The sequence below is a fragment of the Apus apus genome, chromosome 24 (assembly GCF_020740795.1).
Source record: "Apus apus isolate bApuApu2 chromosome 24, bApuApu2.pri.cur, whole genome shotgun sequence".
In the NCBI taxonomy this organism is placed as follows: Eukaryota; Metazoa; Chordata; class Aves; order Apodiformes; family Apodidae; genus Apus; species Apus apus.
Window position 1 is genome coordinate 4,023,193 of NC_067305.1, and position 27,749 is coordinate 4,050,941.

The window sequence follows — 27,749 nt, forward strand, 5'->3', positions numbered from 1 at the left end:
AGAATCAATTGCTGGAAAATGTCCCTTTGTTTGTTTGATACTAAGAGTTCTCTTTTTTGGAAGTTCAGAGTCTGACAGCCCCCTGTAGCCTGTAGGAACCACATCCTGCATTTCTGTCTGGAGTTCTGTCCGAGGTGTGGGGGAGCTGCTGCAACTTGTACCTTCGATGTGATTCCTTATTAAAATGCTGCTTTCGTCCTTTTACATTCATTTAATTTTGGTGCTGACATAAAATCAGGGGCAGTGCCCTGATGGAACACTTTGGGCGTGGAGTTTGTGAAGTGCCCTGCCTGCCTTACGAGCCTTGCTCCTTTGGAGAGATGGAGATTGATGGTTCAAATCCTGTCTCTCAAACCCGAGGATTGTCCTGAAAACCCTAGGATCGCCCCTTGGCTGCTCAGGGCTCCCCCCTCAGCCTGCCCAACCCTCTCCCGTGGGCCCCTGGTCCCTCCCAGCCCCGCTTTTGGGGCTGTTTTCGGCATTTCCCAAGAAAAATACCCCCGGACTATTTAATCGCTGCGCCGGCCCAGGTGTTGTTCCGCCGCCGCGGTGCTCTGGCCGTATCCCTCCTCCGGAGCAGCTGGGCCTCGTTTCACCGCTTCTTGCCGGAAGTGCCGGAAGCGGAAGTCGGTGTGTCCGCGGCGGGGCGGGTGGGCGGCGATGTCGGCCAGCGCGGTCTATGTGCTGGACCTGAAGGGGAAGGTAAGGCCGGCGGGGGGCTCTGCGGGGCCGGAGCCGAGGGGCTCCCCGCGCTCCTGGCCGCTCCGCTCTGCGCGGGGCTCCCCCGGCCTCGGCGGGGTCTGCGGGAGCCGCTTTCCCGCTCCCGGCCCTTCCCTGCTGCCAGCCCCGCTCCCGCCGAGCTGTGAGTCGTGGCCTGTGCCCCTTCGTGGCGGTCAGCGCTGAGGGAGGAGGCAGCAGAGGTGCCCGCAAACCCTCGGGCTTGCACCCTGGGGTCAGTGATCTCTCCCGGGATCCGAGGGGGTTTGTCCCAGAGGAGCTGCGTGTTTCCCCATCTCAAAGCGTTCTTGCCGTGCAGCAGCAGGTCAGGAATAACTCTGGAAAACCTTAAATTACGGCTTTGCAATTAAGTATGAAGATTTGCATCCAAATGAGCAAAGTATTTTGGCGTCATGATTTACACTTATGGTCTGTGTTGAGGCGGGAGTGCAGCTTGAGCACTTGGTAACAGTCAATGAAAGAGGCCCTGCAGAGCTCTGGGGTGTTGGGCTTCCATGGGATGTCATCTCAGGACAAATCCAAGGGTTTTGTTGCTCCCTTTCCAGGTTCTCATCTGTCGGAATTACCGCGGAGATGTGGACATGTCTGAGGTGGAGCATTTCATGCCCATCCTTATGGAGAAGGAGGAGGAGGGGACCCTTTCCCCCATCCTGGCACACGGAGGAGTTCGTTTCATGTGGATTAAACACAACAACTTGTATCGTATCCTTTGTCCTGCTCTGACCTCCCTGTGTGCCAGGCAGGTGAAGGGACACATGAAGCTCTTAAATACCATCATTTTGCCCTGTTAATTAAAGTCATTTTATACTTCCTGCAGGATAATCTGCACCACAGGGCACAGCAAAGTGATTCTGTTCAATGCACTCTAATCAATTATTGCCTGAGTGTTGATCTCCTTGCTGTTCATTCATTAACTCTTAGGTTTTTTTGGCCAACTTTAACTGCCTAAAGGCTTTTAAAAATGCACTTAGTAAACTTTTGTTGTTGTTTTGAATGCTGACTTTAAATGCATCTTCCTGAACATCTTTTATCAGTTGTTGCAACTTCTAAGAAAAATGCTTGTGTGTCACTGGTGTTTTCCTTTTTATATAAAGTAGTTCAGGTGAGTGTGGCATTTCAGAAGTATTTTCTGTCTTCTATTTCAATCGGATTCAGGCTGAACTGGGAAGAAGTGCAGAGAACTTTTGCATTTTTGAAAGAATTCTGTGGTTAAAAAGCATGTTTACTTGGTAATTTGATGGTTTTGTGGAACGATCTTCTTATAATTTGATTATTTGATGGATCTGCCTTCCTAGAATGTGATGATTTGATAGAACTACTTTCCTAATCACTAATAATTGATATTTTGGAGCTGAGTAGGCAGAGGTGGTGACATGAAGCTGTAAGTAGCTGCACAAGGGCTAAGAACACAGGAGGACTGTGAGCTTGCTCCTTGAGTAGTGACACCTCACACAGATTCTGTGTCTGGTTCATCTGCACCTGCCATGAAAAATTTCTCCAGAATAAATGTTTTTTTCATAATAATTAGAGTTACTTCTAGGATTGTCTGAGCTCTCTTAATTCAGGTGGGCTTCCTGTGCCTCATCTGAACAGCATGTTGTTTGTGACTTACGGGGTTTGGGGCTTTTTCTTTTTAGAAAAAACTGAGTCATTTAGATGCAAGAATATATTCTGAATGTGCTGCAGTTCCTCACTTAACATCCTCCTCCTTCCCTTCTCTCCTCTCATTCTGTTTCAGGTGTTTTCTGAGTATTTCAAGGAGTTGGAAGAAGAGAGCATTAGGGATAATTTTGTTATTATTTATGAGTTGTTAGATGAGCTTATGGATTTTGGTTATCCCCAAACCACTGATAGTAAAATTTTACAAGAGTAAGTATCAGTCTGCATCACTCGTGGTGACAGGCTCTTTGGGAAGCTTGGAGCATTCTTCCCTACACTGAGAAATTACTTGGCTTGGTCTGGTTAGCAAAATAATTAATTTTCATTCTTTCCTGCCCATTTTTTTGCTGACTGGAAAGGTACATCACTCAGGAAGGTCACAAACTTGAAACTGGAGCTCCACGTCCACCTGCCACTGTCACCAATGCTGTTTCATGGAGATCAGAAGGGATAAAATACAGGAAAAATGAAGTGTTCCTGGATGTGATAGAGTCTGTGAACCTTTTGGTGGGTCCTTGTTGCTGCCCCTTTTCGTGAGAATCGAGGTGGGAAGTGTGGAAAGGGGCTGATTGTCTGAAAATCTGCAGGGGGGGCAGTAAAAAGTCAGCCTGACTTGATGCTCAAAACTGTGTCAGTCATATTTGTCAGTCAGTCAAACAGTGCTTTGCTTGGTTGTCTTCCTGATTTCTGGAGTGTCCTTTCCTCCTCCTCCTGTGCCCATCACCTCCCTGAGCTAAATCCTCCTCTCCTGGATGGATTTCTCAGGGGAAAGCCACCCAAGAAGACCTTGGAGGTTGGGATTGGGAGTGTTGTTTGATGGTCACAGCATCACATCAGAGCCATCCTGACCTTTCTTTCTGGTTTTATCCAGGTCAGTGCCAACGGGAACGTGCTGAGGAGCGAGATAGTGGGATCCATTAAGATGAGGGTGTTCCTGTCGGGAATGCCGGAGCTGCGCCTCGGGCTCAATGACAAAGTTCTCTTTGATAACACAGGCCGTGAGTATCCCAGGGAGGAGGGACTTCATGAGAGATGTTATCTGGAGGTTTAGGTTTTTGGGGATGCTTGAGATCCAGCTGAAAGGATTTGTTCTGAGATGAGAGAAATGCTCCCTTTGTCAGCGTAGAAACCACATGGTGTGACCAGAGGAGGATGGAATACTGTGGGAATCCATGGCAACCATCCAGGCTTCCTCGTGTCTTCTTCACTGGGACTTCATAGAATCATCAAGGTTGGAAAAGACCTTCAAGATCATGAAGTACAACTGTCCACTCTGCAACCCCCAACCACTAAACCATCTCCTCAAGAACCACGTCCACCCCTTTTCTGAACACCTCCAGGGTTGGTGCCTCCACCACCTCCCTGGGCAGCCTGTTCCAAGGCCTCCCCACTCTTGTGAAGACATTTTTCCTAAGGATTTCTGTCATCCTAAAAACCTACAGGGATCTAAAGGAAGTCTTGACTTCCCACTCACGGGCAGACTCTGCGATCTTAAAGGTCTTTTCCAACCAGAACAAACTGGTGATTCTGTAGAAGGGAGAAATGTTCAGCAGGTCAGTGTCGCCACCTGTGAGAAGACTTTGGACATCATTTCTCCATGTGTTTTTCCTGCCAGGTGGGAAAAGCAAGTCAGTAGAACTGGAAGATGTGAAGTTCCACCAGTGTGTTCGTCTCTCGCGCTTTGAGAATGACAGAACCATTTCCTTCATCCCCCCTGATGGAGAGTTTGAGCTCATGTCCTATCGCCTCAACACCCACGTAAGATGCCTGCATTTCATTTTTTACATAAATTGGAGGCAAAATTCCTCCTAGTTAACGTTTTTCCTTAAACATGAGCAGCAGTTTTCAACTCAACCATCCACAGCAAAACTTTTTCCTTCCTCTTTTTGGAGGAGGTGGGAGTGAGTTTAGAAGTGACTTGGCAAGAAGCCTTTATATTTTCAACTGCTCTTGGAACTGTTTCTGAAAACCCATTCCTGCCAAGACATTTTCTTCAAGCTAAGCACGTGGTGCAGTGTCAGTGCAGCAATTCATGGTGTTTTAACTGTTTTTGTAATTTAATTGACAGAGTGTCCTGGCCACAGTGACAGGGATCAGCTTTCCTTTGAGAAAAGGAGAACATCAAGGTAGAGAACTGGAATAGGCAGCTCTGGCAGGAGACAACAAATGAAAAGTTTAGTATTAATTTTGAGGGCAATTTGAATTAAGTTTTCACTAGTTAGTTTTTAATTAGCTCAGGCCCCAGTGTATTAAATGATCAAATATTTTGGAATTCAAGTGTTTGCTATTAGGTTTTAACCCAAGATGTACCTTTTAAAGCCTGGAATTCTTCAAGACTTGGTTGTTTCTGTATCATTGCTTGCTCATCTGTATCATTTCACTTTGTTTTAAGTAAGAACTCAATTTATTTGTCATTTGAACACACAGCCTCTGGTTTCTCAGGGGTTCCTGTGTTCAGTGGAGCTTTGTGGGGGGAGCAATGTTACCCTGACAAAACCTGCAGCAATGAAGTGGTCTTTTTCTCCCCTTAGGTAAAACCACTGATCTGGATTGAGTCTGTGATTGAAAAACATTCCCACAGCCGCATTGAGTACATGATCAAGGTGAGAAGTTCTCAAATCATTAGGGCTAATTTTAGTTTTAATTCCTTTCCAAAGCTTGACCAGCACCTTGAGTCCGTTACCATCTCAGCGCTGCCGTTCCGTTCCTCAGCCTGCGGGTTGGGGCAGAGGGGAATGGTGTGTCTCACAAGTATCTCAACTCACCAGCATGCTGGAAATTCTGAAGAGTTTTTGCTGCTTTTCTGATGGGTTTTCTTCCCTCCTCCTTTAGGCAAAAAGCCAATTCAAGCGTCGCTCAACTGCCAACAACGTGGAGATCCACATCCCGGTTCCCAACGACGCGGACTCGCCAAAGTTTAAAACCACTGTTGGAAGTGTCAAATGGGTCCCAGAGAACAGTGAAATTGTCTGGTCCATTAAATCTTTTCCAGTAAGTGCTGCTTTTTTTCTTTTTTTTTAATCTTATCACCTAATAGTGTAATAATTCCTTAAGGTTCATGTTTTTATTAATGTTCAGGCTCTGCCTGAAGCTCATTCTAATAGTATCAGACAAGCAGCACTGGCCTCTTCCTCCTTCCCTTTGGATGAAGGCTTGAAACTTGCTGATGCACATTTAAGATACTGCTTATGTTGTTGAACTGGGCGAGTTTTTTTTCAGAACAAGGTTAGAGAGCAGATTTTTGAGCCATGTCTGTGGATGGTGTAATCCCTTGGCCTGGAGTTAGCAGCAGCTGGTTTAGTTTGTCAGATTTGTGCTTCTTGGGTGGTTCTATCCATGAGCTCTTCCAAATGCTGATGGTGTGGTAGTACAGCTGCCTGTCACCAGTTCATCAGAGTGGTCAATGGTACCAAATAAACTCCTTTTTTTTTCTTTTTCTTTTCCTTTTCCCCCTTTGAGTATGAGGCTGGAAGAAAATCAAGTATGCCTCAGGCTGGTCCTAATTTGATCTGCATGTTTTAAAAAATGTATTTTTTTAATAAAAACACATGCTGACTTTTAAAGACCCAGAGAAGAGCTGAAATGAACAGTGGAGTTCAGCAGTTTGACCTTAAGAAAATGACTTGTATTGTTGGAAGTTTTGTTTGGAAGAAAAAGAAACATCTGTCCCTTTTGGGTAGGGTGGTAAAGAATACCTGATGAGAGCTCACTTTGGACTTCCAAGTGTTGAAGCTGAAGATAAGGAAGGAAAACCTCCCATTAGTGTAAAGTTTGAGATTCCATATTTCACCACTTCAGGAATCCAGGTTAGTAACTGAAAATAGAAACACTGGTAAGTGAACATCCTGGGCTCTTCACACCCAGGGTTGATTCCTGTTCTTTGTTATCCATAAAACTTATTTTTTACCCAAAAAATTACTTCTGTTTTTTTTTTTTGCTAAATGCTGCTTGGCTGAAGAGGGAGATTTTATTACTTCATCTTTCTTCTCAGGTTCGCTACTTAAAGATAATTGAGAAGAGTGGTTACCAGGCTCTCCCCTGGGTTCGTTATATTACCCAGAATGGAGGTAAATTAACTTTAGCCTCATCTCCAACTTTAATACTTTTCCCCCCTCCAGCACACATCTACAAACTGAAACACACCAAGTGAGTTTGTTCTTACTCTTCAGTATCAAAGTCTATGGTTTAGGTACATGTTAGATGGAACTGTGGCTGCTTTTTCCAGTCACCTTTTTTGGTGTCTCAATGAAAGTCCCGCTGGAATAGTTCAGTAAAGCTGTTCAAGGATTTTGTCAGTGAGCTGAGATTCAGTGGGATTTTTGCCATGTAAATTTAAAAATAAATGGCTCATGTATCATCCTGCCAGCTTTAAGACATGTTGAGATGCTGGCTGCTAAAAGATACTAGATTGTTAGCAAGTAAAAGAGGGGGGTTTTGTCTTTTGCTTTTAGTTGTTTCTCTGACTTTTTCTGACTGCCTGCCCTTACCTCAGTGTCTTTAGGGCTCATTAACACAGCCATTCTAAGCAAAGATCTGGTTTTATTTTATGGAATCATAGAATGTCTTTGCTTGGAAGGGACCTCTGAAGGTCATCTAGTCCAACCCCCCTAAGCAGGGACATCTCCAACTAGACCAGGTTGTCCAGAGCTGCATCAAGCCTGACCTTGAACATCTTCAGGGATGACTGTTCCAGTGTCTCACCACCCTCACATCTACCCTTTTCTAGCTTAAAACCATTACCCCTTATTTATATCACTTCACGCCACTTTTGATCTGCTTTACTCCTTTCAGTGAGACAATTTACTGACTGCTTTTTGGGTTGTTTTTTCCCCCCTTTTACAGACTACCAGCTTCGGACACAGTAAAACACCTCCCAGCCCCACAGACCACACAACTTCAGGCCTAGAATTTGTTTGCAGAATCTTCTGTGGGACTGAGAGCCCTGAATGTCGTTGCCAAGGGTCTTGTTTCCACCATCTTGGATTGGCAGGAGAAGGATGGGAGAAAAAAAAAAAATCACTGTTTTCAATAACGTGTTTGAGCATTTGAACCATTAGTATTGATTGTGTGAATATTTATTTCATTCTTAGAACATGCTGATCTTGCTGCTAAGTGCTGATTACATTAGGAGTAGCAGTTACCTTGAGGAGCCAGGAATACAGAATGAACCTTGAGAATGTCTTGTCAATGCCTTGTCCATTACATTCCCAAAGTCTCTAGGATTCATGTTCTGGGATCTCTGAAGACATTGGCAACATCATGCTACAAATTAGGGAGATGATTGTGCAATTCAATGACTGCTGAACACTTACTTGTATTTAGCCCAAGGTATTTATATTTTTTTGCTGGGCATGTGGGTGCCTTAACTCATTCAAAGCTCTGTTAACTTATAAACATTTAAGGAATATGAGTTGAAACTATTTTCTCTTTTTGCCTGGTTTGAAACCAATTAATCTAACAGCTTCAAGTGAAGGGTTTGGAAAGGAAAATATGGATTTGTTAAAGACTAAAGCTAACTGAAAACAAGATATGATGGAAGTAAAAGTCTCTGGGAGCATCTCTCTGAAGGAGGATGGTTGCTAGCTCAAGTTAGTTGAAATGCAGACTGAAGTTTCAACCCTGTGATACCCCTGGGCCATGGACACCCTGTGCCAATGGACTTCTTTTGGCTTTTTTTTTTTTTAATTTCTAATCATAAAACAAGTTCCAAACTGTATAATATGTAGGCATAAGGACTTAGATCAATTATTTTAAAAAGACCAATTTTGGCAGTGATTAAATTTGATAGGAAGGGTGGGTTTTGTTATTAATATTCCAGATAATAGTAATATACTCCAGCCTCAGAAAAGGCTGATAAAAAAATTACAGTTGCCATCTTTCTTCCAGCTTGCCTTTGTGTTAACTTAGGGCAGATATTTCCCTTTTTTTGCTATAGTTTGCTAGAACTGTTTAACTTTATTTGCCCAAAGGGGGATGCTTTTTTTTTTCCCCTTCAGTCTTTTCCATTCGTAAACAATGATTATAACTTCCTGGCAGACTGGGTAACAGCTCAGAATGTTATACTGAAAGGTATTCTTTTTTTTATGTGCTTTTCATTATTTTTTCCTCTGAGAAGCTGAGATTGGCATGGGTGTACATAGTTATTTTGAATATTTTTTTTCAGAAGAAGACCTGGACGGTTATCAGTATTTTCTTTAAACAACTTGTAGAATGTTTCTGGTTTGATTTTAGTACTCCTGGGGGATGCTAAACTTAAACCATCAAATATAAAGGTGTCAGCAACCGTGCACGGTGTGCAAGGTTCTCCACACCACTCTGTCCTTGACTCTCCCACAAGATTCAGATGATATTTCAGTCCTTGTCCCCTCTAAATCCTTGTAGATTATAAATCCAGATACATCTGCATCTACAGTATGTACTGGTAGCAAAAAATAATTACCTGAATTCCCCTGAGATGCAGCCTCAGAAAGGACTGATGGGGGAAGATCTCTAGGCAACAACCAGAGAGCTGGAGAGGCAACCACAGGTGTGGACTTGTATATTCTGGAGTAAGGCTACTGTGTTTGTCACCCAACAAGCTTGATGTTGAAACAAATTAAATCATCTTGTTCAAGAGCTTGGTTCCACTTACTCATTTTCATTTGAACAATTAAGCTTATGACTGGACTAAACATTTTTTATATTAAAACTGTAACTGGTTGATAAATCACTTTCTGATGACTCTGTTCTTCAATTTGTTTGCTTTAATTATTTGCCTGTACAATGTGACTCGTGACACTTGTTTTCCTGTTGTATCTCGCGGATCAGAACAGTGTTTTTTTCTTATTTTGTCACAACTTGGCTCTGTTTTGATGCTGGGGCATCAGCCATGCTCATCCAGGAATAATAAAGGGCAAAAAAAGTCCTCTTTGAATCAGTTGCACCTCACTTGGTCTTTGTTCAGTTTGATTTACAGCAAGCTGCAGCCTCTCAGGGTACATCAGGCTTGCAGTAATGGAACTGAACTCCATCAAGGCTGAAAGTTTCATCTTCCTGGTTTATTTACCAGCTGCTGACAAAATCTTTCCTTCCCTGTTGTTCTCACCATAGTATCAGGGCTCATTAGCACACTTTTATTCAGAAAGCAAAAAAAAAAGAACCCACCTCTTCATCCATTCCTTGTTGAAATGTGGGGTCCTGGTAGACTCCCACCAGCAGAAAGGCAGGACCAGCTGAGATGTTCTAGCACCAGCTCTTGTTCAAGGAGTAAATTTTTTTTATATTTATTTATTTATTTTTATTATTATTTTTTAAAGTAAGTTTTGTTCTTAGAGGAGGTCCTGAAGCTTATTTTGTGGCTTCTGCTATCAAGTACTTTCTTTTAAAAGACAATTTGCATAATTCAAATAAGCAGTAAAGTGTCTCAGCTGTGGTTTTGCAGCTGTGTTACCTGGAATTTGGCATATTAAAAGACTAAATAAAGTGACTGTGAAAGCACATCCTGCCATTAAGCCTGCAGTCTTCAAATGTTCTCCACAGTTCTGTTTTTGGGAAGCAGGCCCATTTGTTCTCAGCCACCTTGTGCTTCTCCTGCTCTATCCTGAACACGAACTGGCTGGCTCAGTATGTCAGCATGTCTCCCTCCCCAGGCATGCAGGACTGTAACCTCATCTACGGATTATTTAATTGCTAATTGATTAGATAGCTGCTCCTCAAGGTGCGTCAGCGGCGCTGCCCGCAGAGCGGTGGGTGAGCAGCTTCCCACTCTGGGCTCGCTGCGAAGGACAGATCGCAGCAAACGACCAGCGCTGGGGTTGGTTTCCTGCCGGCAGGTGGCATCCAGGGCACGCTGCAGCCTCCCGAGCCACGAGCAGGAAGAGTCGCAGCCCCCTCAGACTATCTACAAAACGTGCAGTTGGATTTGAAAGGTATTTTAGTTCCTCTGAGTTCATGGAAAAAAAAAAAAACCCAAACAAAACAACAAACCCAAACCTATAGGTAGAGTATTTTTTTTTTCTCCGTATGATTTTTGAGGGTCAGTAACTTACTCCTCAACTGATTTTGACAGTTTCTCTTACCATTCCTGATCCTGTCTTTGCTCTCACCTGGCTGAGAGTGGCAGCAGAGGGCACCAGCGCCAAGGGAAGGGATGAGCCACAGAAGCAGCTACTCCAGGTCAGATGCTGGTGGTGGACAGATTCAGACTCAGCTGGTGGGCCTGAAGCTCCTGTTTGATATAACATATGAGAGAGAGTATATTTTATTTTATTTTTCCACTTAACAATCTCTGGTTTTGTCTTGATAAAAGAAGCCAGAAGCTATCTCCTGATTAAATAAAACGGGTGCACTAGAAAAGCTTCATTCCACCTCTGCCTTCCAGCTGGGGAGATTCTTTGGTTTTCTTTTACATGTTTCTACTCTCCCTTCCTCATCACCATCCTTTCACGCCTCTACACTGTTTGGACAATTTCTGTTTGCTTCTCCACTTTAATCTGAGCTGGTTGTGTCTACAAGGCATTGTTACACACAGAGACAAGGCTAAATCCACTGTGGGTTTGTCTTAAGTTGAGAGATTGCACCTGTTTATTTCTGAATTTATATTCTCTGACAAGAAATGGGCTAAACCTTGGCACCTCTGGCTTCATCTGGTGCCAAATGCAGTGTGTTGCAATTTGTTCAGCATTTTTTTTTCCCCTCTGTGGTTGACACCCACTGCTGTTTGTCATTTCAGCAGCCCTGGCACTGCAAGGGTTGGTGGCCTTGCAGAAAACAGCGTGGGAGAGCAAAGTTAAGGGACAAGACGGATAATCTTAATTGCACTGGTAATTAATTATACAGCAATGTCATTTATGCCATGGGAGATGTCGGGCTAAAATTGTGAACGACGGTGAAGTGTGGTTTTTATCACTGGATTTTGTGCAATCCGGGGTGTTCTGCAAGTCATGCCCTCCCCACACACAGATAAAACTTGTTTCTCTGGTAGCTGGGACACGTTGCCTTGACTCAGCGTTTGTGAAAGCAGAGTCAGTCACATCTCTCTGCAGTCAGAGGCAGGAGGTTCCCTTTTGTCCTTATTTCACTTTGTCATCAGCGCATTCGTTACAGACTGTGGGTCCTTCTGTGTTTCTTACCTTCCCCGGGCTGGTGAACAGGGATGTAACTTGGATCTCTTTGGCTTTGGTGGCAGAAGGTCTGCTTGGGGGTCGTGGCCAGCTCCTCACAACATGACCATGGCTCTGGGCAGCAGCGTGGCCAGCTCTGTTCCTTGCCCACCAGTTCCTAAATAGAAAAACATAATGTGTTTTTGAAGATAGGAGTTGTAGCTAAACACAGGCCTGTGTTTTGTTCTGAAAATGAAGGATTCTTGTTTTATTAGGACGTGTTCTGGGCAAAGTTCCCAGGAACTTGGTGCAAACAGCCATCTGAAATAGAGCTCCTCAACAGCCCTGCAAACCAGTGCCATCACACGGGGAGATTAAAGCCACTTTTCCCACTTCAGCTGTTCTGCTGCTCTGTGGTTGTTGGCAGGCAGGTTGAACAAGAGGCTTTGGATAAAGTTTGAGTTTAATATCAGAAATAATGCCCAGCTTAACCTTCTGACCTCTCTCTCCTTCCTCTTCTCCTTCCCTTCAAGCTGCCAGCATCTCTCTCTGCTCATTCTGCTCTTGCTGATTGCCCTGGCAGCTGCAGCACTGCACTGATGCAACTTCACTGTGGAATGTCTCTAGGTTATTCTCAAATCATTATGGACCCAAACCTGGAGCCTCCAAGTTCATTTGCAGGCTGATGGTCAAATAAATAAGCAGAAACAGGCCTGAATCAAATGATCAGCAACGTGAAGAACAAGATGCTCCCAAAGTCAGCGTGCTGGGCTACAGCCCATCCTGGAGAAAGTTTTGTAGGCTTAGTTCAAGCCTTGGCTGTGGATTTGTACCTTGGATCAAAGTTTTGTTGCAGGCCCTTCTCCAATATAAAGCAAAGAAACGTAAAACAACAAATATCTCGTGAAATCCAAACACAATCTGCTCTATGTTATGCTACAAAAATGAATGAACTCTGCCTCCCACCCTCTCCCACTGTGACTTGCTGTGAATAAGCACTGCTCAAAGGAAACTATTGCAAGAAGTTCTGCCTCTTTCCAGCAGGAATAACAATTGAGCAAGGAAAAACGCTGACTGGTTTTCTCTCTGCTCTCCCAGTTAGGCAGGTACTGAGCTGGTGGGGTGATTTAAGCAGCATTGAAAGGACTCACTCAGTACAGAATTAAAGCCCAAATATTCAATTATAAGGCTTTAAATATGTGGGGTTTTTTTCTGTTAAGAAAAACTCTTTTCTGTCCTTCATCCTACACCTCATTTGAGACTTTCTTAGACCATCCATTGTTGCACCCTAGATTCCGAAGGATATGATATTCCAGGAAATCAGGCAAATTAGGCTAAATCCATGTATCTGTTACTATGAATCTTCAAGTCAATGGGTTGCAAGTCATGGATGTAGCTATAGGATCACAAGGAAGGCTCCACAGGGTGACTTCTTACCCACCATCTCTAGATTGCACTGTGGGGACACCAGGCATCAAGCCTGTGCTCCAAATCAGAGAGAGGACAAAGCTCACTGGCTTTTTCCACTTGAAGCCTTAGTTAAAGAGCTTGTGGAATCTGCTGGTTCCTCCCCATATCCTGGTGAGTGTAAGTGTGCACCTGCACCAACAGGGAATGAGGGATCTGAGAGTACCACAGAGTGTAGGAGTGAGCAGAGGTGGTGGGCTTCTTGTCATACCAAGATGTAGGAGGTTTTGTCACTAAGGTTTGTGAGCAGGCTGGCAAATTGCCTCTGTGTGCTGGGTAGCAGAGTTCAACTGTATTTTAGAAACAGACAATCAAGGGATACTGTCATACCCAGATCCAGCTGCGGTTTTAGATGTTTCAAGTTCTTCCTCAATGCTCCTGGAGTGCTGCATTCCAGGCAGTGTCCCCATGGATGGTGCAGTCCAGCCAAGGTGATGGGACAAAGCTACAAAGACAGGAAGAGTCTGAACAGACTTCAGCTGGGGAAAAGACCTGGAGGAGATGAATGAGGTCTGCTGAGAAATGCCAACCTCATAAACAAATGAAATCAGCTTTTTAATCTTCAAACAGTAAAAACAGTCTATAAAGTTGAAACGGCGTATGTTTAAAATTGACAAAAGAATCTTACAGAGTAAAATTCCACTTTTCACTGTATTTGTTTAGAAAAGGATTTATCAGTCGAGCCCTGCCCCGTGCCCCAGGTAGGAACCCTTTGCTAACAGAGCTGAGCTCTCATCTATGTTCCAGCCACCTCTAATTACTCCCTGACCAATAGTAGGCACAGGGCTGCAGAGCCAGTGTTTATTTTCTTTCTTGCTTATTTATTAAAACAAAAGCACAAGACAGAACTGCTTCTATGTGTTGTGAACTCTACAATTGTTAAAGTTTCCGAGAGGTCACAAGGGTCCCAGATAACATTAGCTGCTAAGTGCTATGTTGTCCTTTTGTCTTATCAACAGGAAACATCTTTACCAGCACAGGAACTACAGCTTTGTAATTGGCCTGGTGCAAGAACATGACAGTATTTTCTCATCCTATCAGGACTCGGATATTTTGGGAGCTGGTATATAAAGCTTGCAGCACACAGTGTCTTTTGGACATTAGGAACAGGTTCATGTCAGAAATCAGTGTGCTTTGCTATTTTAGTAGTTGCTATAGTTGCAGCATGAATGATTTTTTTTCTTGCCCTGCACAGTTCAGGGAGGTATTTCATTACAGCTCAGAAGTATATTTTCATTATTTGAGTGCAGATGGACATATTTAAAGTCATTAACCTGGTGATATAAGTCTTGTAAAGAAGGCTTTAACAAATAAACAACGGATCCATAAATCATATCAATGCAGGCCTTGTTTAGCTTTCATTAAATGCTCTCAGGCTTCTATGGTGCAGGATTGAGCTTTACCCAAGCAGATTTCTGATTTGCTAGATGATAAAATGTTATATTTGGGCTCTGAAATAAGAAGCATTCTGTGCTCTGAACGATCTGTGTGTTAAGAGGAACAGCCCTTCTCCCTCATGCAGTTAATGGCAAAAAAAAAAAAAGAGTCCAGTAACATCTATAACTAGAATTAGATCAGAGCAAATAGCATTTAAATGGAGCTATAAAGAGCTGAGCTGGAAAGGGGCCAATATTGCAATTAATATTCTGTACAGAATTACACCACTGGCTGATTATAGCAAACCTCATTCGGACCATTTGATAAAGCTGGGCTGGTTTTTTCCACAGCTGCAGTCACTGTTTTCATCCCAAGTAACTGTAACTACTGAGAAGGAAAAATGACAACAACAATCCCCAGCGTGATGACAGAGCCCAACATTTGTCCTAAAAAGTGTGTAATGAGGAATTCTAACAGCTTGGGGTTCATTTTCATCCTTCAGAATAAACAGTGCTGCACAACCTTCACTGCACTAACTCCCAGAGTCAGATTTTTCTACCTTTCACTCTTATTGCCTTTTTTCTGAAAAATCTCTTGACTTCAGAAATTGGTATTTTTTCCTATATTTCAGATTCTCTGACAGAGGCAGGTGGAGGGATCATTTTGCCATCGATGAAACCAACTTCTACCATGAGGAAACCAGCATTTTGTCCTTTTTTTTTTTTTTTTTTTCTTTCAAGAACACAAACCCCTCAGCAGTTTGCAGACTCTTTTTCAGCACTTGGTTGGCCACCCAGCATCACCTGGAAACCTCAGCATCCCTCACTGATGTCCCCAAACCTCCTGAGGTCTCTGGGCAAAGCCAGAGCTGTGCTGCAGCACCCTGGAGCTCTGTCCAAAATTATGTCCCCGCATTTATCTCTGTGTATTGTGTCAAATACCAAAAATATCAGAGGTTGATGACACAGGAGTTATTTCTGAGGGACTGACACAGGACATAGATGAGGCATTGTAGGAGTGTTTTGTTTTTTTTTTCCCCTCTTGCTCACTCTTGCAACACGCTGGTGGAGGTGGCGGGAAAGGAGGGAACATTTTGGTCTTCCTGACTGAAACGTCTGGGTAATCAAGATCTCCGAGGCAGTGTGAGAGCAGCTTTCTTCTTCCTAACCAGTATTTTGTGATAGGTTAGCCAGAGGGGTTTAGATTAATGAGGTGAAATTGTTTTGTAGTAAACACAAGATTTTTTTTTTTCTTCTTCTTTTTTTTTAGTTGGGGTGAATTCAGCAGAGAAAAGAAACAGCAGCTGCAGGGGCTGGAAGTTAAAGCTAAGCAAAGTCAAGTTGGAAAAGTGTTTGCTGCCAGCAGAGCGTGTGTCTGTGTGCATGTACTTGCTGCTGGAAGAACTGATGCAGGGGAGAGCTCAGAGGTCCTTAATGTCCTCCAAAACCTGCACCTTCTCCAAAAGCTGCAGTCCCAGAGCTGCTGCTACTGCAGCTCGTGTCCAGCAGCATGGAGTGGACTCTGTGCCAGGCATTATATTAAAGGTGATGCTATAAAGGACCACAGTGGTCCCTCACCTCCTACACTTGAGAGTAATCCTTCCTAGAGGTTCTTTCCCCTGCTGAGCTCATCAAAGCTCCTGCCCTCGCAAGAAGCCACACACCTCCACACTCAGCCTGAGTTTCCTGCAGGTGCCATGGGACGTCCCCACTGAGCACAGGGCTTCACCAGCTGAGTCAAAGGGTAGGAGGGTGCCCGGGTGCCTCCGTAGGCAGCCCCACAGCAGGAGAACTTCTGCTCTCGGGGAACTTCTCACCCACGTTTCCTGCACGGATCCTGGGTGAGAGTGGCGGTCGTGCGAGGGCGTGGGGGAAGCCGGCGCCGTGGGAAGGCAAGATGGCACGTGGGGCGTCCTGTCCTGCCCTGCTGGGCAGCTGGGACCTCCATCCACACCCACAGCCCATTGCTGGAAATGCTGCCTCTTTTTTGGACAGAGTACCAGGTGTTTTCCTCTTTCCCCCTCTCCCGAACATTGGTTTCCCTGTCCTTTGCCATACAGGTTAGAAGCCGTTGGCTTGGTGCTCGTGTGGGGGATGCTGGCCTCACACCTCCTGGCTTCTGACCATCTCCTCTCCCCATACCCACAGAGTGACAGAGAATATAAATGCTACAGCTGCTTTTCCCTGCATCCACAGAGCATTTCTGAAGGGAGGCTCTCAGCATGCCTTTTTATGGTCCAACATTTAATTGTGGCCCATGCTGGATCCCATCAAGCCACAGCCTTCAGTCCAGAGCCCATTAAAAAAGCTCCAGAAGCAGAGGAAAGGTTTCAGGACCGTATCACAGCTTCGGGGCCAGCTCAGGGCACAGGAGGAATTAGCAGATGTTGGTCACAAAAAATTTCCTCTGAGATCTTATTCCTGGTGGTGTCAGTGCTGCTCTCCAAGGCTGCCCAGGTATAGCAGAAGGTTATTTGCACAGCAGGGCACTGCACTGAGCCCGTGGCCTGTAAAGCTTGGAGGACTCAGGATAAACCTGCTGGATCTTGGGGAATGGAGCACGACTGAGCTGTGCCAAGCAAAGGTTTGCATTTTGGGGGAGCCTGGCAAAGGTGGCTGCTGTTAACTGGAGTTACCAGTGTGGTGTCAGTGCTTTCTACCAAGGAAGCAGAGTAGGGCTGCACTGCGCTCACAAGAAGGGTGAGGCATCCTACTTAGAGTTAGCAAACCAAACCTTCTGCAAGGCTTTGGGAGGCTGCAAAGCACCGAGTTTGTAGCACCCTCAGGGTGGCGAGGTGTCTGGGGCTGCAACTCTTCACCTCTTTTTTTTTTTTTTTTTGGGTGGCTCTGCCACTGCTTTTATCTTGGTCTGCAACAGGGGAAGGGCAGTTGTAGCTAATTCCCACGGGCTTGCATTTTGAAATAAACTGGAAAAGCTCCTTACAGAAAGGCAGAGGATTCTTGAAATCAGCGCGGCTGAAAGTGAAAAGGCTGAAGCAGTCTTTGGCCCACATGGGGAGGAGACCTTCTTGTTTTTCTGATAGTCTTGAAAAGAAACAAGCAGCTGCTTTTCATCTGCTGTGTTAACAAGCAGAGTGGCTTCAGCTGGGCTCAGCCATGGAGCTGCCACGATGCTGAACGAGGCTCAGCTGAGCCTGCATCTGGGGCTGTTGGCACCAACACGAGCCACGAGCCCAAAGTATCCAGGAGCAGGGAGAAGGGCATGGTGGTGGGAAAACGTCCCAGATATTAATTTTTTATTAAAAAGAATATCCCAAACCCCACAAATCCAGCTTGTTTTAAAGCTGGATTGCCTTTTAGCCTTCACTAGAAGCACCTATCAATTCCCTGTCCCACTCTGGGGTGTTGAAGCTCTATTTGCTCTACCAAAGAGCCAACTCTGGGCAGGGCACAAAGGCTAAATTAACCTTTTCTAGTGTTCCGTAGAAAAAGGAAAAAAAAAAAAAAATACACCCTTACAGTCTTCTGTGAAAATACCTTTGGGCAAAACAGATTATTTTGACTTTGGACACCATCATTCACGAAACACTACGCCACAAGTTTGGTCTGAAGGAAACCACACACGATTTGACTCCTTTTATCTCCTATCAGCGGCGGAGAGCTCGGTGCGGTTACAGTTCTCCTCGTTTCTGAGAAGAGAGGATCATATTTAATCATTGTGTCAGTTGGCACAAACACTGTTTGTAGTGAAATGCTAAAAAACAGCACGTTTATCTTTCCCTCGATCAAGATTCGTACGATAGAAGCTCTTAACGTTAAAACTCATCAGTAATGAAACATTTGAAGGGCTCAGCTACCCAGCTTGTTTACTGTAACTTACTTTAAAGAATGAGCTGACCTCTCCTGCCTAATATAACAAATACAACATCACTAATCTCCACCCAAGGGCATTCGTTCCTTGTCAGACTTCACTTTGGCTTGAAGATATTATTCCTGGACTTCTTTTTTTTTAGCAGGGGGGGATGACAATGACTAACTTGCATCACTGAGCAGCACATTTCAAAATCCACAGTGCCTATAGGGGTTGCCTCATAGCACGTCCCTACCAGCTGCACAGGCAGAGGAGCCAAGAGTAATTTGGAGGAAAAGAGAGAGAGAGATTCTGAAGCCTGAGGAGAACACTGTGATTCCCCATCCGACTCACATCATGAAGGGCCAGGGAAATGTCACCCGCCATCGCCTGCAGTGAGCCCCTCACCCCTGCTCAGGGCACTGCAAACCTCGGACACCCGTTGCATCGGCGATATAACATCCCCCACTACTTACATGACCTTAATATTGCCCTGCTCTGATTTGTCTCATCTTACTGGCACTGACTTGTGCCATGGTGTGGAGCAGCCTCCCCTGCACCACAACATGATTAAGGACCACAAAGAGAAGACAGTCCTTGCCCTAAGGAGCTCCCCTAGCACTCATTTTACACCTGCCTGGGTCTAACTCCCTCTTCTGTGCAACACCTACTGTGCACAGGTGTGTCACTGATAGCAAAGGCTGAGAGGGCGAGGGGACAGGCATTGGTGAGGTGCAATGAGTTCTGTCTGTGCTCAGACTGCAGTTTCAAAGATGACAATAACTTTGAAGAATTGTTTTTTCTGCAGAAAAGGCTGTTTGAGCTCTCAGAAAACCAACAGGAGGAGGTGACAACACCAGGATCTCACTGCTGGGCACCCAGGCACTGCAGGGACAGGGGTTGTCATTATCCTTTTCCAGCAGCATCTCCCCTGACTGCCCTCCCAGTCAGCTCCAGAGGAAGAAAGGAGCATTGCTATAAGTCACTCTGATTTTACGCTGTGTCAGGTCAGCCCCTGCACCAGGCAGGGTACTGAGCTCACGGGACCATGGCTTTCAGAGAGGTTGGAGTTTCGGTGGTTTCTAACGACTTGTTCAGTTGATGTGAAATTGTGGAGGAGTTGAAAACTCAGCTGTGCTTTTTGGCAAAAGCCAAGCCAAACAGTCAGGTGAAAACCCAATACAAAGCTCAGCACGGAGCCTGCCCCGCAACGACTCGCTACACCCCAGTGCTGCCTGTTTTCCTCCTGCCACCCAAATCCCACTGGAACCTTGGGGCCAGTGACTCCTTGAAGGTGCACGGCCACATTCTGCAGCACCATCTCTTTGCAGAAGCATCTAGGCTGAAAAACTGAGCTGCTCCTCAGCTGCCACAAGCCCGTTTCCTTGGGAAGAGCGGCCACACAGCCAAAGGCACAGGCAAGGTGGAAAAGGCACAGAGTCAGCACCACATCTTGTAGCAACCCTCCCTGCACCACAGCTGAGCTCACAGCATCACAGGAGGGCTGGGCTTGGCTTAGACAAAAACCCCAACCAAACAAAAACACCCAGATGAAGTCAGGACAGGACAGCCTGTGAGATGTATCACGACAGGGTAACCCCACGAGCAGTCGCCTCGTGCTTTGTTCTCCCTTTTTTTTTGAGGCTGGAGCCTTGGATGGGCTTCCCTGGGAGGTTTAATTGGGGCAGGTTTGGTTTGTGCCATTTCTTGCTAAGCTAGTGATGGTTCCTGCTGTATTTTGACATATAAGATACATATTCATACACACAACAAGGGGTTATGTGCTGGGTTGTTTTTTTCCAAAAAAAAGATATTGAAACTTCTCATTCCAAAAACCAGCCCTATGGCTAAACAGCTTCTTTTTGCACAGACAGAGTCAAGAGTCCTTCTCTGGTTGTCCCCTTCCTCTAACGCACCTCTCAAATAAAATCCTTGGGGTTTTTTTATGTGTCTGTGTGCATGTAAATAAAATTATAATAGATGGGGTTTATATGTTATGTATACATAAATATATATAAATTAATCAGAATGCAATGACTTAACTATGCTTGCTCCAAAAACAAAATACCAGTAAAAGATGAGTTGTGAAGCTGTAAGTCTCTGTCAGTCAGGAAACTGGACTGTATCTTAACAATTGCAACACCTCACCCTTACTGTCCATGGGATCATTTTATAGAAAAGCAGAAAGCACTGAGTGAAAAACCCATCCCAACCCAAAGCCAGCACAAGAAGCTTTTTCACTTGCTGCTTGCAAGGAAGGAAACAACTTTCATTTACTTGGTGGCTGAGGGAGCAGGTGTGCAGCAAGCAGCTGAGTGCCTGGAGCTGAGTTTCATGCCTTGATTTTTGGGGACATGGGAGCAGAGATGTGCACATAGCTCAGTTTCACTGGCTGGATGGCATTTTATTGTAACCTGGAAGCTTTTCTGTCTCTGGAGGCTTTCTCCTCTCCTGTCACAATGTGTCTCAGAAGGACAGAATTGAATATCCCATTAGAGTAAATGCAGAGCTAATGCTGATTTAAAACTTTGATGCTATGTTGGTTGAACCCAGATACAAATCCTAAAGACAAAGCCTATACAGCTTGAAACATTAAAAATGCTTCATGTCATCTGTCATTTGAAATATTCTGAGCATCTGTCTGAAGTACATCATCATACTCAATTATTCTGAGTGTCTCAGGAAGGCTTAAGCTTCTTTGGATGTGGCCATTTGGGCTACAGAGATGGAGGATGAATCTGCCCCATGGAAAATCAGTGCTGTGCTATAACCCCCAGGCTGGGAACCCAGGAATAGGGCAGCTTGAGCAAACACTGGTGGAAAGAAAACAAGAAAAACAAAACCTGGGGGGAGGGAAAGGGTTGGCCAAGCACTTCTCTTGATGTTTTTCTGCAGGTGGCTTCAGTTTCAGAGCCACTTGTGTCCTTTCCTACAGAGTATGGGGCTGTCCTCAGCCCCTTGAGGTTTCCTGATAGACTGTGAAGCTGCTGGAGCTAAAGGCAGGACTTTGTATAGACGAGCTGAGGAGAGAACCAACAGTTTGGAGGCCAGTAAAACAGCTTGGGTGGATTCAATTACAGCTTCAAGATGAGCAAGTAGAGCAACAACAAAGGACAGTAGCTTCAGCCTTTGAAATGCCAGCTTACAGCATGCAGGCAGTGAAAAATAATACTTTGTTAACTTCTTGTTTAGGAAAAAAGAAGCAGAACACTTCCTTTAATGACACATTAGATGACAGTGGTGTTTTTCTGACTCTGCAATGAATCACTGGATGCACACGCAGGGACAGACTGTTCCTATTGAAAGGTTGTTGTCCTGGTGGTTCACTGTCACCCAAACAAGGTGCTGCTCTTGCTCCTGCTCTCTCATGTCACCAACAGCAATTCAGCTGGTCCAAGTTCTTGCAGGGCTGATGAGCTCAAGATCACCTCTGATACCTGCAGAGGTTGGTGTGTCACCAGCAGAGCCCTGGATGAAGGCAGCTCCATCCCCAGACCAGCTCTGGGCTCTCAGCACCCCCACAGCTCGTGCTTCCCACCATGGCAAGCCAAGGTGTCTCTGCAGCTTAGCAAGCTTTTCTTCCCTTGTATTCCCTCCTAATGTCATTCATATGTTTAGACATTTCCCATTGCAGGCATCCGTTCTTTCCAAATTCCTTACATTTTAGATTATATATCCTTGGTTTTGATCTTTTGCATTAAAAAAAAAGCTTTCATTTGAAGCTTAATATGAGGGCTCAGTGCATCTGCCAGAGCCCCTGGCACAGGCAGCGTCCTGCAGGAGCAATTACTTTCCAGTGAGTCTCTAAAGTTGCTTATTTATTTTCACTTGTAAGCCAAAAATACTTTTAAATCAGGACAGTTTTTTCCAGTTACACAATCACCAGAAATATCTTGAATCCATACACTTCCACTGTGGTTCAATAGTCAACCTGAAAATAGTCAGACCCGTTTATAAAGTCGGTAAAAAAAAGTGTTTTCTCCCAGAACTGAGGTTTCTGAAGCACAGCTCCGTGTCTCCAAGTCAACGAATGCCACAAAGCAAAATCAATTCCCCCTCTTTTATAGGAACACGGGGAGAAGAGTCGGCAAAGGCAAGGGCAGCCACTCTCTGCTGCTCTTCAGCAGCTTCCTGAGGGGAATTATCGCAGCCAACCACTTCTAGAAAGTCCTTTCATGTCTATTCAAGTCGGGTTTATTTACTGCTCTTGGCAAAACCAAACGACAGTTGATTTCTGACAAGCCGTGAGATTTAGGATATTTTTCCATTAGAGCTTTTAATTAATGATCGTGACTTTAGAACATTCAGCAGCTGCTCCTACCCTTTCTGATTTATCAAAAGCACTGATAAAACCCATTTTTCAGCAATCCTACTTTAAGTGTCAGATCCTCTCCCTCCCTGTCTTGAGGGCACAGGTAACAAAATGTAAAACGATCTTGTAAAGATCTCAAAGCGCTTTGCAAATTAAGGGCTCCATTTGTTTTCCTTACTCATGCATATTTTAAATTCCCTTTTAAGTTTCAACGGTTTGCATGGGTGTAATTCAGAGCAGACTGGGGCCTTACATATTCTGCATACCAACGAGTTATGTGAGTCCAATTTCTGCAAAAAAGATTATCTGAGCATTATGATGCAGTTGAGGAGTAACTGGCTGGAAAAAAAAAAAAAAAGGAAAATAAAAAGAAATTACAAGAAAACCAGAAGGGTTTGCTTTGTAATTTTAAGGGCATGTTAACAAATGAAAGCAAGCATTGTGTCCATCAACAATGAGCAGGACAGAATCAGCCTTTCTCCAAGCCTACTGAAGAACCATGGTCTTCATTTGGAGGTTTAAGTTAGTAGCTTTCTTTTTGATTTCTTTCTTTTTTTTTTTTTTTTTAAGTATATATATATATATATGGCATCTAGACTTTAAATGATATTGCAAAAGTAGAAATAGCATGATAAACCTTCAAAGCTGAAATAAAAAAGAACCTGTGTTTTAACTTAGTGTTGAGTATTTATACAGCCGGCACCGTTTAGTCCGGCATGTTTGAATGAGTGCGAGTCTGTGGTCGCACTTGTGTATAAAAATATTGTAGCCTGCTCCTGCTTTAGGAGCTAAACTTCAGTTCCCAATAGCTCCCTCTGTAATTCTCTTTCCAAATAAAAGGAAGAACTATTCCTGGCTCGTAACGGTGTATTTCTGTGGCTTCTTGAACTATAATGAAGGCAGTCTGGAATGTTAAAAATTACATACTCGATGCCAGTTCTTAACCCACGGTAATTTAAGCTTTAAATGTTTTGAAGTTTACATTTTGAGTCTGTTATTGTACAACTTTTTAATTAAAATGTTGCTGTAGTCCAGATCACTAATGCTTCTTGCTCAGAGATCCATTAACATCTATCTTAAAACCACTACTTAGGGAGTTTGATCATTTTGGTATTGAGGGCTAAGGCCATCTGCTTGGAAAATTATTTGGTTTTTATTTGGCTCCTTCTAATTGTAGAAATTCAAAGACATCTTTGATATCCACTGGATTCCAACAACGGAAACATCAGTTCTCTTTCTGTAAATGCTTCAATGCTTGTCTCTATTGTAGAATAAATCTTGATACTGTTCAAGAAACAATCTGCCAAGCTTGTCACTGATGAATCAGGTTTGGATTTTCCCTGTGCACTGGAGAGACAATTGGTGCCATTGATGCTCATTATCATCTCTGTGTTTCCCCACTGAAATGCTACTAAATAAATCAGAAAAATGTGACAAGCTCACTTGGGGCTCCTAGATAACATCAAAACCCAATAACAGATATTCCTAGGATTAATAGCTCCATGAACTCTGCTTGTGATCTGTAGCAGAGAGTTTGTAGACTCCTGTGCTCTGAAATATGCCTGAAATTTGCATCCTATGCACAAGGAAGTGAGACTTGAACCTGACTTTTCACTCTCAGCTTAAGTTAAAAATCCTCTCACACCATGTGTGAAGTCCAGTATCAGTGAAAGATACAAAACCTGAAAGTCAACAGCACAAGGCTGGGAGTTTGGTTGTGGGAGCTGGCCCAGCTTTTGAAGGACATTCTCTCAAGGACTTCTCAGCAAGGCCCTCAGAACATACCAACTGGCTATAGGAATAACCCAGCAGGACAGCAAAGGCTTCATGATGACCCTGCATATTGAGGGGGAAGTCAGAGCTTTCCAGCTGAGAAGACCTGTGTGCTTCCTTGTGCCAAATAACTCAGCAATTTAATTACATTTAGCTCATGTTTAGATTCCCATTTGGCCTGAGGCACTTGAATACATGTCATGTGCATGTGTGTGTGTGTAAATATACTCATACCTCTCTATAGGACATGGGTTTTGTCCTGAGACACTGGCCAGCCCACAGAGGCAGTTTCTTAAGTCCTCCACCTGAAGCAGGTCTGCCTTGTGTGACAGCTCATTAAAGTCTACAGGACCCCACAGCAGGACCCAAAATGTGAGGCAAGACAAAGACACTGCAGGCCAGGAACTTTCTAACAGCAGGAAGCACCTTGTATAATGCACAATTATACAGCTATTATTCTATTACTAATTATCATAGAACCATATTATCATTTTGGTTGGAAAAGACTCAAGATTATCAAGTCCAGCTCCTAGCACTGCCAAGTCTCCCACTAAACCATGTCCCTCAGCACTACAATAATAGCAATTATGCAATAATAACAGTTTCCAGTGCAGCATCCATGGGATTCTCATGCAGCTCCCCACACACACTGCAAACAGCTCCTGAGAGCTTAGAGGAACCTCTGGGAGGCTCAAAGCAAGCAAGGAAACAAGTGTCCTCTCCCATCTCAAGCCCACAGTCCAACAGCCAAAAGGTACATTGAAAAATACAGTGAACCTCATTAGCCTCCGACTGTTGCCTCTGGAGGCTTCAAACCTCGACTTTTACCACCCTGCACCTTGATATGATGCACCAGGGGAGGCAAACCCCTCTGAGATGTCATTTAAAACGAGCTCTCTTCACACCAGCCACACGCTTTTATCCCCGTCCCCTGATGTGACACCACATTCTGCACTGTACCTTATTTTTAGCTATGAATTTTGTTTTTCAGGTATAAGTAAAAGGAGGTGTTATTATTTCCACATAATCAAGGCAAAAAAAACAGTTTCACTTTCTTTGAAGCTTTTTATCTCCCTGCAACTGGATTTGAATCTCTGACTTCGTCACCACAACCCCAGAGCCATAACCACAAGGCCACATGGTCCCAGAGCTGTTTTTGGAGGTGATCTGAGTTATTTTAGAAGCTGCTAGCTATAAATTTCAGTTATATTTGAAGGAGGGTAAGTTAGGCTTTGAAAGTCCTTGGTGAGTCTGTCCTTCAGTGACTAGTGGGCAATTACTGAGGCCACTGGCAAGAGCTGGGATGGAAGGCTGTCCTGCAGTTTCTACCAGAAACCACTGAGTCCAAACAAACAGCAATTGTGAACGACAGTTAAACTAATTGTCCTTGCTGGTATTACTATCCCAAGACGGGTTGTGACGCAGAAAGTCAATCTGCACAGAGTCAGTTTTTCATTACAGTGAGCTCCAAATAGCATCAAAACAAGGCAATTTTAGAGCTCTCGACTGCGCGTGATAAACGCCAGCCAACCACCTTGATTCTTTTTAAAAAAGCCTTCACCCTGACCCTGCAGTTCATGATGCATTTTTGCACTCTTGGTTTCCTGACTGAAAATAAACGTCAATCTGCCGTTGCCTGCCACTTGCTCCACAAACTACACAAGCTATCATTGTAACTATAAAAATATAAAAAATCACTTGCCCAAACGATGGGCTGAATTTAAAAGATTTGCTTTTGCATCTGTTCATTCAAAGGAAGGTGCCCCTGGCACTGCCAAAGCCCAGTTGTTGGGTATGATGTCAAATAAAAGCCACAAACAAGCAAGGAATGAAGAACAGAATGAGTTGAGAAAAGCTGCAGTGTGGGATTCAGCTCTTTCACTTCTAGAAAATATTTCCATTTTTCTTTTCTCCTAAGAGTCATTTTCAACTGCAAAAGCTAACCACATCTCTGTGAAATGTAGATAACTTTGGGAGTAAAGTGATTTCAATCAGAACAAGGGTCATCTGAGAGATGGTGGTAGTTACTCATTCAAGATCACGCCTGATACACCCAGCTCAGTATTTTGCTGTCACTGGTGTAGCAAGGCACAGCTGTTTGAGCAGTGTTATTGAGACCAGTAAAACAGACATTAATTTTACTCCCTCTCTCATGATACAGACAACCTTTCCCAAAGCAGATGCTCTCAGACCACAGCCAAACTCCAAGAGAAAGGCAGAGGGCAAAAACACTGCAGTCCCACAGAAACAACAGAGAAGGTCACCTTTCAAAACCAGAATAATATTTTTTTTCTTTCTTAAAAGCATAACCTAGAGAGACTGAAGGACTGAAGAGAGTCTTTTAAGATGGAAGAATAAAATAGGTGGGAATGCCACAAATCTGTAAAGCTGGGAAAGCATTAACTGCAATTGCCTTTAGCTGTCTAAGAACTGGCCATGATATCTCGGGGGGGGGTGACTTCTCCATTACTCTCTCCTTTAAGTACAACCAGAGCGTTACAATTTCTTCCTTAGCCTACATGCTCAAGCTGCAGGTGATTCAGATGGAGGGGGAGAATAAACAAACACACCTTCCTGCCCAGCTAGCAAGGAGAGGGCCAGGTCAGGGAAATCCTCCTGCTCCAGAGAACCTGCTCCTGACAACCGTGCTCATCCCTCCAGCGTCTGAGACAAATACTGGGACTAGAGAGACCAGGCAGATGTTACAGATTATTCTAGTTCATGCCCAGGGCAATAAATAAATGACCCAGACAAAGATGAGGCTACTGGAAATATTCCTAGAAATGGAGAAAATCACATCAGTTTAATACTCTGGACTTACCATCTATGATCACAGGCCACCACTATATGAGAAGTCACTTCATCGTAAGACTTCTTAGAATATTGTACAGTGTCATCTCAGGAGAAGACAGCACTCTCAGCACTGAAGGTCGCATCTACTCTGGTACTTGAAAGGATTTTGGAAGCAGGAGTCCCTTTGGAATTGCAGAGAGAAGTCTGCAAGCAAAAATAAAATCCAAAGGACCAAAGTTAAGAGTAAAATTCATGGGTAAAGGCAGTGATAAAGTGCAACTGACCTCTCCTGTTGTATCTCAGGAAATCAGAAGCCAGTTGTGCCTGTTAAAACTATTATTTAACAGTTGAGGAATGGCACCATTTAGAGCCTTGTGCTCAGCACTGGACACAGGCCTTTTACTGAAGAACTCACAACAGCCATTTTGTCCTGGTTTCCAGGAAGGAAAGGTTGCTCCTGGAGCCTAAGAAAACTGTCACAAAAATCTCGAAGGAAGAAGAAAAAATATTCAAAAAACCCCAAACAAACAAGGAAAACATTTCACTAGAACCCATCTTTGGAAAAATATAAAAATATTTTTCCATCCAGAGAAATAACTATAAATAATGTTTGAACTATTAAAAGGGTGAAGGCAGAAAAAGCCTATTTACATAGGAGCATTTTGTGCTGTTTCAGTCTAATTTGTCACCGATGTAGGAGCCTCATACGTTAGCTGGAGGAAATCCAGAGCTTTCAAAGG

General features: G+C 44.1%; 1 protein-coding gene and 1 long non-coding RNA gene across 2 annotated transcripts; one reads left to right on the top strand and one right to left on the bottom strand.

Annotated features, from left to right (window-relative positions):
* Positions 1-626: 626 nt before the first annotated feature.
* On the top strand, positions 627-9,310 carry AP1M1 (adaptor related protein complex 1 subunit mu 1). The gene is made up of 12 exons (XM_051639826.1): positions 627-702; positions 1,284-1,440; positions 1,773-1,840; positions 2,477-2,607; positions 2,757-2,904; positions 3,269-3,395; positions 4,013-4,155; positions 4,929-5,000; positions 5,230-5,388; positions 6,078-6,203; positions 6,389-6,464; positions 7,240-9,310. The coding sequence occupies exons 1-12, from the start codon at positions 661-663 to the stop codon at positions 7,260-7,262; spliced, it is 1,272 nt and encodes a 423-aa protein (XP_051495786.1). The 5' UTR covers positions 627-660; the 3' UTR covers positions 7,263-9,310.
* Positions 9,311-10,400: 1,090 nt separating this feature from the next.
* On the bottom strand, positions 10,401-27,365 carry LOC127394214 (uncharacterized). Its single transcript, XR_007891610.1, has 4 exons — positions 27,038-27,365; positions 13,275-13,389; positions 11,508-11,655; positions 10,401-10,603 (listed from the first exon to the last, which is right to left on the bottom strand). It is a non-coding gene; the product is annotated as an uncharacterized LOC127394214 (long non-coding RNA).
* Positions 27,366-27,749: the final 384 nt, after the last annotated feature.

Coding starts and splice junctions, on each gene's coding strand:
- AP1M1 (XM_051639826.1), top strand. CDS start 661: ATGTCGGCCAGCGCGGTCTATGTGCTGGACCTGAAGGGGAAG. Junction 3,396..4,012: donor TCTCTTTGATAACACAGGCC/GTGAGTATCCCA, acceptor TTTTCCTGCCAG/GTGGGAAAAGCAAGTCAGTA. Junction 6,465..7,239: donor TTATATTACCCAGAATGGAG/GTAAATTAACTT, acceptor CCCCTTTTACAG/ACTACCAGCTTCGGACACAG.